Raw genomic sequence first — 11,674 nt, forward strand, 5'->3', positions numbered from 1 at the left:
CGGAGAATGAAACATCACCCACATAAATTACAACGAGTCCTCGCTGGGATTTCCCTGACCTTGTTGTTCAACCCTAAGAATGGATTATCCCATAAACTCCGTCGACACGTGTAAAAGAAGTTGTTTATTCGTATACCATCGTTTGCATACAGAATTATCGAACAAAAACTTCCGTTTCGTGGAAGGAACGAGATCATCGCAAACTGTTCGCGATCGTTGTAAAATGAAGAAGAAAAAAAAGTATAATCGTACTTTCGTTCGTGTTTATTGTCGCGTCGAAAGGCATTGGCGTGCCCGCATTGAGGAGCGCTCGTTAGAAAACATTTCGTTCCGGTACAAGTACTTGTCTGTACTGTTAAATACATAAAATACACCCGTGGTTTTGCGCAAATCCACTCGGACATGTTCTGGACGGAGATACCGTGGGTGTCGGGTGGCGGTCACTTGGAGTTCGAGTTCGAGGGGTAGTAGTAAACCACCGCCGGCGCCGGCAGTTGCCAATGGGCGGCGTGGAGCTCGATCAGTTGCAGGAGCGTCCTCTTGACCGGCGGCAGCGTCGTATCCTCCGCCAGGAAGGCGTCACGCACGCTACCGAGCAGCTGCTGCAGCTGCGCGGGCAGCTCCACGTCCAGGTCCTTACCGATGCACGTGAGGATGAAGAACAGACAATTCGTCTACGGTACAGATGAAGAGAGGGATCAGTCTCCCATCGAGTTTCAACGAATTTTGATTCAATCAGAGATCGGCTTGTAGCGAATCGAAGAGTCCGGCGCGAGAATGAGATAAGTTCATATTTATCTTGGATATAATTTCACATTACATCTTATTACGGTTTTGTCTCATGTCTCCGCTGAACTCTGTAATTTTCACTCAACCCGGGAATAGATTGCAATAAATATGGATTAAACTAAGGATGAAGGAGCAATGAATTGTTTTGCTGTCAGCCAAAATGGCTTTGTTTCATGACACTCGCTGATTGAACTTGTATTGTTAAATTTGTGGAGTCAAATTATGCTCAATTTCAGTCATTTTTAACCATGCCTATAGGTCGCCCTTGCTTCTACTCAATATGTCGTTAATTTGAATAAAACAATAGAGTTAAAATAATACTGTTTTGTGTTAAAAAAGTAATAAATTTCGACACATATGGTAGTTAAAAGTAACAAAATATTACTTAATTCAAGGTATTAATTTAAATTTCACCCTTTAATAGTTCAATATTTAACAACGCAGTTTTACCTCGGCGAGCGAGTTGATGGCCGGCGGTTGCAGACAATCCTGGCAGCATTTCCAAAGCAACGTGAGGAGCACGCGTCCGGGAGGAACGCCCTCCTGCTGCGTCTTCAATTGTAGCTGCCGTCGCTTCAGCTGAAACAACGGGATTATGCACATTTATGCGGGTACACTCGAAAGCTTAGCGCTGTTGTAATACGCGGTAAGACGACAAAAAAAATGGCATACAATAATAAATGATCGAAACAAACACTAGATGCGTTAAATCGAGAACTTTGCAACAGCTTCTGTTCGCAAGAAATATAGTTAAAGTCGTAATGAGTCGATGTGCGTTTCTTACGGAGATAATGGACACCACGTAATAAAACGTGTCATTATGTGCTTAGTTATACCTGGCAATACATCTCGTTGAGAAACGTCATAAAGGCTGAGTACCGATGGCAGGTCGTGCCGTCGTGCAGTAATCTAGCGCGATCCTGATACCACTGTTGGCACGTATTTAGCAGAGATTCCAGGAAAGTTTCCTTCGTTTCCTTCTGTACATGAAACGTATTTTAAGTTATACAATATTTCATCTTGCGTGCGTCACACGAAGATCATCGTTTAAACTGGAATACTACTGTTTGCGCCATTCTTTTAGATATACATAAAATAAATCGAACGACATCAATATTTAATAACTAATGGCTTTCTTTAAATTTACTTCTTAAAAATTAAAAAAATAAGTATAATTTTTCAGATATTTTTTTTCTTAGAACATCATGTTTTTATTTCTTTTACGTTTAGTAAAAAAAAATGAGCAACGAAAGTTCTTCGATCTTTTCAATTTTACGAAAGAATAACAAAAGAGAAATAACAAACCTCTATAATCGTGATGCAAATTTTAGCTGCCGGTTCAGCATACTTGCGATTCTCCACTACCCTGTCCAGAATGTGCCGCACTAATTCCATCAACGTCCTCGCATTTAAGAGATTCGGATCTGTCAAAAACACCACATATCCGCGTCAGCGCCAATTACTTTTAATAATTTTCTAATCGTTTGTTAAATTCTTAATCGCTGGTTAACTTTCGATTATTTTATTGTCAAAGAAATCATGTAGTTAGGAATACTATATTTTGCCTGCTTTTATTGAATTACTATTTTCCTGTGACGTATGGATCATGCCATAAAGTATGTCTAATTCGATCAGAGTAACATGATTTACTTAAATCCTTAGCTTAATGGATTCTAGTAACTGATGATGGACAGACTCTTACCTTCTATCGCTCGTAGAAGTATATCTTGAACGGGCGAGGGGAATTTTCCAAGTTCGGAGGCGTCCGCGATGTGGAGTGCCTTGGCGGCTAACACGTCCGTCGAGTTGAAGCTCTTCGAGCGCTTCAAGCCGTAAGTCGATACAAAGGTATGCGATTTGGTAAGCTTGCCCGGTTTCACGGAATTAGTCTTCACTTCGTTTTGGTCCACGCTGAAGTGTACCCGATTCGCGACCTGACGGGGCAAGGTAATTTTTCATCTAAACCCAAGAGCTTCTCGGCAGTTAAGTTAATGACAAGTTAATGACCACTCTCTGCATTAAATCCTAAATTAAACTGAACGACCGCTCCGCGGTCAATCTCTTTTTTAAAAAAATATCTTCTTTAATCTTTCTTTTTTAAATCTTTTTTTTAAATCTTAGGCACAGTTCGCGTCTTTCTTACGTGTAAAATGTTTCCGCTGGAAGCGGACGTGTCCAAAGGATGAGGCTGACGCAACGTGGAGTTCGCTGTCGAGTGATGGCCACTCTGAGAATGACGGGACGGTAGTTGGTGCTGTTGCTGCAGAGGATGTTGCAGCTGTTGCTGCTGAGCGTAGAGATACCGGTGGATATTACCGCTCGATTTGCTGTGCTGCAGATAATAGCGCTCCGATGCATTAGTCCGAGACCTAATCGAGACACATGTCCGTTCATACTATTTACAGATCAATCCAAATTCAGAATCGTGCCTGAAATCCTGCATTCCAGGCGAAGCGTGCGTTCGATCAATCAACTTTTGTTCAAAAACGCTCCACATATATTCACATTATTACTGATATCGCTATAATCTTCTCTATACCTTAAAGACTTAACATTACAGTTAAAAGAAAAATTTCTTATTCTTATCTTTTCTCATGAAAATAATTGAAATCGATCACTAAACAAATCACTTTAACATTACATCGTTAAACTGAAAAAACCAAGTTGTTCTATTGTTTATATAATTAATATTAAAATCTGTACAGCTTTCAGAAACAGCCTCGTGACTCAACTCGACTAATTCTCACGCGGCGACAGTACGCCATTTAAATATAGTCCACTGGTTCGCACTCACTTAGACGGATGCGAATCATTCTGCTTCATCGTGAATTCCTTGGCGTGCACGTTTAGTCGAAGATTAGTGACGTTCGCCGTGGTTCCTTCCGCTCTCCCACCTAGAGGCGGCCGTGAAAACAAACGGGACGACGTCCGTGTGCAGTGATAAGATTTACGATACGTATGCTCGTGCGCCTATTGTTAATTAGCGAGAGAATACGAACCTGGGGGTCGGTATATCTCTAGGGACGGTTTGGACTTGGGGGCGGCTACGTTATTACTTCCTTTCTGCGGAACCGCATCCCTCATCTAAAGAAAACAAAAAAAAAATACACGTCACACACAAGAACTTAATGAGTCTGTCCTCGAAACGCCTTAGAAGAGTGTTTTGAGTTCGAGGAAAACTTTTTCTCGCCGCGGAATCGCATCGTAGCGAGACTATAATCAAGAATAATTACGCTATCTGTATTATTAAAGGCTAATGTCAAACTTTCCGATTTGGCTGCAACTCGCATGCGAATGGAAAACGTTGAAAAGATGATTCACCGTCCGAAGAAAATAAAACCGTGCTGGTCACACACAAAGTGTTCACTTCGACTTCTTAATGTAATTATATATAAAACGATGTTTTAAACTAAACGATTTTTCATCGATATTTATTGTATTAAATTTCAAACATGTAATAATTTTATAAAATTAAAATAATAACGTTTCAATGTTTTTAAGCGTACCGTGTTCTATTTTTCAACGTGACACATCAAATAAAATAACGCGACGATGTAGTCGGCAATATAAATAGTTTTGCAATACAACGGATATTTCAATTGTAATAAAATCTTGCTCCTAGAAGATAAATTTTCTTCTCGAAAGTGTTACGAATTTTAAGAATAGTGTGTTTATTGTATATAATTCTTAAATACTATTTAAAACGTGAAGGTAGAGTTTATTTAAGCAGAACAAAACGTCAAGTTCAAGGCCCTCTTTCTTTCCATTCTTCGTAGACAAAGAATTCTTTTCAAGTGTCCTGTTCAGTTTGCTGAAAAGTGTCTTTCACCGCCCACTGCGAATCTAATGCCCCTTACAAAATCCAAAGTTTTAAAATAATCCTTCTAATCGGCAAATCTTGGCATTCGTTCTTCGTGTTGTATATATTATGCATAGCCATGTGCATTATTCACTACAGTGTATACAAGGTGTTTCTTAAGTACTGTTCAATATTTTAAGTGTCGATTTTTGAAGTCGCTTTATGAAGAAAATTTTATATGAACATATGGTTTCAAAGGCCTCGTTACGGGTATAGATTGTTAAAAATTCTATAAAATTATTGTTTTATCTTAATAGCTCCTAAACGAAAAGACGATTTCTCTTCAAATTCAGGTCAGTAAGTAAGCAAAATATTACTTGCCTATAGTCGCCGTTTTGTAAAAAGTCGACATAGAAACGGGGTTCAGATGGTACATTACTGCCCCGAACGCCAATGGACGGAATCAAATTTTTTTCAGATTTTTATTACGGTACACTCTCGCTAATTACTTTTTAAAACCTTTTTTCGTTTAAGAACTACTAAGAAAAAATGATAATTTTATAATTTATATGTTTAATACTTAGTATCTCTGAAACGAGGTCTTTGAGACCATATGTTCACATGAACTTTTCTTCATAAAATGACCTCAAAAGATCAATTTCTAGAATATTAGAGAAATATTAAAAAAAAACACCCTATATGTTTGTACATGTATATATAAATAGCACGATAAAGAGCATACACATATACATTTCTCTCGTTTTGTAATGCACGTTACAATAAATGTGAGGAACACATTAGCTAAATGCACAAGCTCGTTATGGTAACACGTCGCGAAGCATGCGGGACGTTAAATGCATACGTTACAACGTCGCGGACTCAATTAAACGCGTGGGTTTAATTTACGCGCCAATTTATTGCCACGGGCAATGCCATAGTACGAAGAACATTAATTGTAAATTAATCCACGCAATTAAAAATAATAGACGGCGTATAATAGAATTTAATATATGTATAATAAAGTTAAACCAATAAATGTTTCGGGAACTGGATTCGAATTTTTTTCTTCATAATTTTGCAGATTGATTTGGTAGCTTGGATAGTTTCCAAAGATGGATCCAGTCTTATCAGAAGGTTGTCAAGGTGATTGGAAATGACAGCGTTTATTCAATTCTTCGTGATCGCACAGATATAATTTCGCGCCAATTAATCGCACGACAGTGAAATCAAACGGAACAACAGTTGAAAGACGAGTAACATTAGCTAATAGGAAGTCTAAACTTCGACGCTGTCGTATGAAACTCGCAAGGCTGCGAGGAATTGTTTCGCGATACAATTTTTAAGCTTCTCAACAGAACGATAGACTCTTGACTAGTCCCCTCTTTAATAATTAAGGGATAATATAAATGTGTTTAAAAATATGTTTAAAAAGAGACATCATCTAAAAAGATATTCCATCAGCTTTTTACACATTTCGAGTTTCGTTGTCTTTTATAAAAACGCGAATTTATTAAGTTTTGCAGAGGAAACAAATAAAGAGAAAAAAAATCAAGACAGATCGGAAGAAACAGATAGAAATGAAAAGAACTCGATAATCGCAGAGCAAAGCCCAGCCTCTCGAGATAATTAGACATATTTACATAATTCTCTGAAATTTTCATCAATTGTTCAGGTCATCTTCTTTCGCGGAAGAAGGCGAGATACGCGTGAAACTGGAAATACATTGTGTTTACGTCGCTGCTTCGCGCATGTAAGAAACGCAATTTGGAACCTGCGTCGTTATCGCGCGATTTCCCCAATTCGCACGTTATTCTCTCTATTATCCGCGCGTGTCAGCTGCTAGATTTCGCGAGTCGGCCAAGACGCGCCGCGCATCTTTCTCTGTTTCTCAGCCTCGTTAACAATTGCATCGTCGGGGAAACAATTGCAAACGTAACAACAGCAAAACGATATACTCTCGACGACACCGTTAAGCCCCTTGCACAATAGGCGATAGCGATAGCGACAAAGTTGCCGACAAAGGTATAACTTAACAGCGTAACAACACTGACAAAGTGACAACCCGCTCCCATTATCGTCCCGTGGTTCGCGTGACGCGCTTCGTCAGTCGGAAATACCGATAAAAATGTCTCTGATATAGCGCGGAGTGACTCAACCGGTCGGCGAATCGAAAACAGATGCTGCGGGTACCGATATATAAATTTCGGCGAGTTCGGATTTCGGATTCCGACGCTACGTGCGTAACGCGAACAAAAGAGAAGCCGATCTCAACAGCAGACGGCAGCCGCGCCAGCCGCTCTCTAATTAGTCGAGAGTCGAGGACCTCGAGGATGACCGCGGTCTAACGGCGACTCTTCACCTCCTCCCTCCACCTTCTGGAACCAAAGAGAGGGGAAACGGAGAAACAATTAAACCTCGCTTCAATTTTAACGATCCTCGTATTCCTCGTAGCAGTCTCCTTACTCGTGACAATCAAAGAGCGACGCTGTACAGTGCACGCTTCCGCGCGTCGGCTTTCAATTAATCCCGGAATCTGCATATATAGCGTCGGAAGAAATAAGAAATCCGAACTCACCGGAACGACGGACGAAATCCTGGCTTGGCTTCACCGAGATGAAGAGCCACGGGAAGGTCGAGCTATCGCGGGGGAGGAGGAACGGGGGCGGGAGGAAGTGACGAGCGACTCACACTACACTACTCACAGTGAAGAGCGTGCGAGAATCATCCTTCCCAAGGTCCAACGCGATCGGATGCTACCAGCTACCGATATATCGCTCTTCTTGCGCACGGGTCCGGGGTCACCAGAGACGGCAGACCGGAACGGAAACCTCGCGCCGCTCGGCGCGGCGCGGCGCGGCGTGGCGCACGCACGTGCACGGCACGGAGACGAATTTCCGGGCGCGACACGACGAGAGGCGTGTATTTTCTCGACGAAGAGAGACGCGCGACTTTTCCGCGTCGAACGTGCGTGCGTCGTCGGCGTTGTGTCGTCGTCGCGTCTTCGCTCGCGCACGCAGGGGCTCCTCTCCGATGACCGAGGACTAATAATAGCCGCGGCGTAGCCACGAGCGAATGCTACTATATATCTACGCGCGACGCCGCGTATGTACACGTATCGCGGTGTACACTGGTGTACACGCCGCGCGTGAAAAGCAGACTGAAATATCCGACGGGATGATGCTCGATGCTCGCGACGCGCGTCGCGACGCTTTTTCTCTTTCCCTCTCTCTCTCTCTCTCTCTCTTCTCTTTCTCTCTTTCTCTCTCTTTCTCTACATCTCTTTCGAGAACGTTGAAATTAGGATTATAAAGCTGCGGCTATCTTCTGTCGTTCCCGCGACCGCTCGCCAACAGCGACGACAATGGTAGCGGCGAACTAAAAGAGATGGTTTGTTTACCAACGCCGGATCTTTGATTGATTCGCCGAAACGCGAACTCTTTGTCGCCGATTCCGGTACCGCGAGATTTAGGCCCGTTTTTTTATTAGCTGAATATCTTGCACCGTTCATGTTTTCTCTTTTTCTCTCCGATGTGAAAAGAAAAAGAAGAAAGATGAACCGTGCAAGAAAACATTAGCTAAAAAGAATAGGCCTTTTTTTATCAATGTCACGTGAAGTTGTCTTCAGAGGGAGAATGGATATAAGGATATTTTCTGTGCTTTCACACGATGAAATGTATATCTTCGCGCAATCGAATTTTCGTTAATTTTTAACATCCTTGGCATTCTTATTATGCGCTTTTAACATTTACATATAATTATACATATAATCTTATTTAAAACACTTATCTTACATGGCATTAGAAGATGTAAAAATTTCAGGAAAAATCTTGGATATTATAAACGCAATATTATTTTCACAAATGCTCTGTATTAATTTGAAATCATATGTATCAATTTTATTGATATAATTTAGATATAAAAACCAAAGTTAATTTAAAATGTTTAAAAAAAATTTCATATTACGACTTAAACTCTTAGACTAGCTAGTTTTTAATAAATAGTAATAATAATCGTGTTACATATTTTCATCTTATAATCAGTGTCAGGTTAAGAATACAGGGATTCGACTATTCATGAGGTAGTTGGAAATTGGAGACTCATTGTAGTATTCAGTATACTCTATACTCTTTATATATTTTATATATTATATATAATAATATATAATAAAATATATATTATATATAATAATATATAATAAAATATATATTATATATATATATATAATATATAAGGAAAAAAAATATATATGTAATAAATATAGGTAATAAAATATAAATCTTATGAATGTTAGTTTTACTTACATCTTTCTGGAATAATTAAAATAATCACGAGAAGAAAATATGCAGGTTAAATTATGCTTACGATTGCAAATGAAGGGTACAGGAGAAAAACGATCAAATGGCCTAGTTTACACCGTGCGACCTGATCGCGACCTGACCTATACCCTGACCTAGGCTTCTAAACAAAACGTTTACACCATGTAGACCTATGATACTTTTGGGTCAAATATAAGTAAAAATTATCTATTAGTATCTATTGGTACACTCTCTGCACTTTAGGCGATCTTTAGGTCACCTGCGTTTACACGCGTTACGTCATGTGGCCTAATTTAGGTCAGGGCACGCGAAAAAGAAACCTGACCCAAGCGAGGTCGCAACTGTTTACATCGTCGCGACCTATCGTGTTTGGGTTGAATACAAGGTATAGGTCGCGGCCTAAACGCACGGTGTAAACTAGGCCAATGTCCATCCAGAATAATTTCTAGAAAAACGCAATTTCAAGTTTCAAAACATCTATAATGTACGTAACGTAAATTATCTGATATCTTGAAACTTAAAATTGTGTTTTTCTCAAAATTACTCTGAATTACATTGATCGTTTTTTCCCTGTACAGATAGTTTACGGTACGTACATGATAGATTTTCAGTATTTGTACATAGTAAATATCGTAACGCGGAACGCCTTAGTGTTCACATAGTATCATCACAAGCGCGTGGACTATGATCGTTTTTCCCCAGCACGGTACATCTCTCGGCTTTATTTCCAATGAATTGTAACTATTCTTGATCAAAACAAATAAGAATTATGAAAATTCTTTGAAAATGCCACAAGATATCATGATCAGATCAATTTCGACAAAAGTAGACTTTAATCGTTTTTCTCCTGTATCCTTCAAATGTATATAGGCGCAAGAAATTAAGAAATATCTATGTTTACGTTACATTTAATTGTTATATTTTCTGCGCTTTATGTTAATCATTCAATAAGAACAACACAACATAAAGTATTAGTTCTTAAATTTTTCATTTTGGTAAAACGACAACGGATTGATAAAGGAGTCAACAAATTACAAAATTTTCATCCTATCTTTTCCCTTCTCCCCTAAAATAAAGAAGATTACGAAAATATACGATAATATTCTGTTTTGCAATCAATTTTTATCACGTGGTATCGTCATTTTTTCGTTTCCGCATGGTTTCTACCGCGGACTTCGTTCCTCGCTGAATGGGCCCGTTGTCTCTTCACATCTCTGACGTCGAAGTTTACGCCGTTTCAGGAACAAAATGATTACAAAATTACAACGGAATTGGAGAGAAATCCGTAATCTCGCTGCTAATAATACACTGATTATTATCAAGGAAAATCCATCGGCAAGTTTGAAGAGCATGCGGGAGTTAAGAGTCCGCTCGCACGACCACAAAATTAACATGATAATAGCTGAAGGCCTCACCTTGGTCAGCGTTCCATCCGCGCGAGTTGCCCGCACCATTCTCGCAGAGTATTTATATTTATTATCGAACACCCAATGAAGATCTCGATGCCTGTAACGATGTCAAGATTGTCTCCATATATTCTCTACACGACTTCTTCACTCTTCCTTTTGCCCGTCTTCCAGCGAGGATCTCAATTGTCGATCAACGAAGAGAAAAAGCTCTCGCTCTTCGGCCGGTTCCGCGGCGCGCTTGTTCCAAAACGAATTTCAAACTCTCTGCCGCGTTTCTGCCGAATTTTTCTTTTTCTTCGACGCTCATTAGAGCCGAGATCTCTAAACGTCTAAAACGTTACTGATAAGTACAACGAATAAGATCGCAAAACGATTCACTCCTGCGATTCGATCCCCAAAGACGCGGTCGCGATCGACGGCGCTCGCCGTCTACGCCTCGCTCGATCCGGTCGATCGACCATCCGGCCGTGCGCGGCCGTATCGCGTCACTCGTCGAATCCGCCGCGCTATATAGACATCGTCTCTCAATAATTGCCACGATGATGATTCACCTAGCGCTGGATAACTGGCGCGACTAAACGCGCCTTTCAGGCGTTCCTCTCGCGCATCGATATCGCTATCCGCGTAAATCGTTATTCCGGTTCGAGGTTTCCGCGAGAGGACCGGACGCGAGAGTCACTCACGCACGGTGCCCGATGCTGTCACGCCGATGACTGGAAATAAATACGTCACGTATCTCCAGTCACACACCTAACATTACTTAATACGCGATTCGCGTTGGTAGGCGGCCGCGTGCCGCCTCCGTACACCTGCCGACTGCCGACGCGGAACACTGACAGGAAGAGAGAGAGAGAAGAAAAAAAAAAGAGTTATGCCGCGCAGATAGGTACGACGCAGCCGAGCAGCAGTTTATATCGGTCATTTATCCGCGCGCATGTAAATTCGTCGCGGCTCCGCGCGACCCACGCATTTATCTCAATTTACATAAAATTAGTTTACATGCATTTGATTCACAACGAATTTACATGTGGACGAACGGAGTATGTGATAATAATACATATAACGAATATAGCATATTGTATATACATATGTATATAATATTAATACTATATATACGCACACACAAAATAAAAGTCTACTTTTTAATTTATATTATATAACAATATTATAATAATTTGATTATAATAATTTATCAAACTTATTCAGGGAATAATAGATTGGGTCTAACACAAATATCTTTCTTCTTCCCCTTCTTTTTTTTAACTTGGGTATACTGAGAATTTAGGAATTGCATAGTCAAACAATGGTCTATGAATAAAAAAATTCTGGATGCTGCGAAAGTTTTCGAGATTTCATCTCTA

At 40.2% G+C, this 11,674-nt stretch overlaps 1 protein-coding gene across 2 annotated transcripts; it reads right to left on the reverse strand.

Annotated features, from left to right (window-relative positions):
• Nucleotides 1–109: 109 nt before the first annotated feature.
• On the reverse strand, nt 110–11,099 carry LOC139779547 (uncharacterized). Of its 2 annotated transcripts, none has more exons than XM_071717939.1 (9): nt 10,320–11,099; nt 3,789–3,873; nt 3,584–3,683; nt 2,933–3,158; nt 2,492–2,723; nt 2,095–2,213; nt 1,626–1,769; nt 1,240–1,368; nt 110–674 (listed from the first exon to the last, which is right to left on the reverse strand). In XM_071717939.1, the coding sequence occupies exons 1-9, from the start codon at nt 10,356–10,358 to the stop codon at nt 441–443; spliced, it is 1,308 nt and encodes a 435-aa protein (XP_071574040.1). In that variant the 5' UTR covers nt 10,359–11,099; the 3' UTR covers nt 110–440. The 2 variants fall into 2 exon arrangements, with proteins under 2 accessions (XP_071574040.1, XP_071574041.1); XM_071717940.1 differs by lacking the exon at nt 10,320–11,099 and adding an exon at nt 7,291–7,710.
• Between the last annotated feature and the right edge of the window lie 575 nt (nt 11,100–11,674).

Source organism: Temnothorax nylanderi, unplaced genomic scaffold, assembly GCF_030848795.1.
Source record: "Temnothorax nylanderi isolate EJ_2023f unplaced genomic scaffold, tnyl_v1.0 TNYL_tig0230_pilon, whole genome shotgun sequence".
Taxonomy (NCBI): Eukaryota; Metazoa; Arthropoda; class Insecta; order Hymenoptera; family Formicidae; genus Temnothorax; species Temnothorax nylanderi.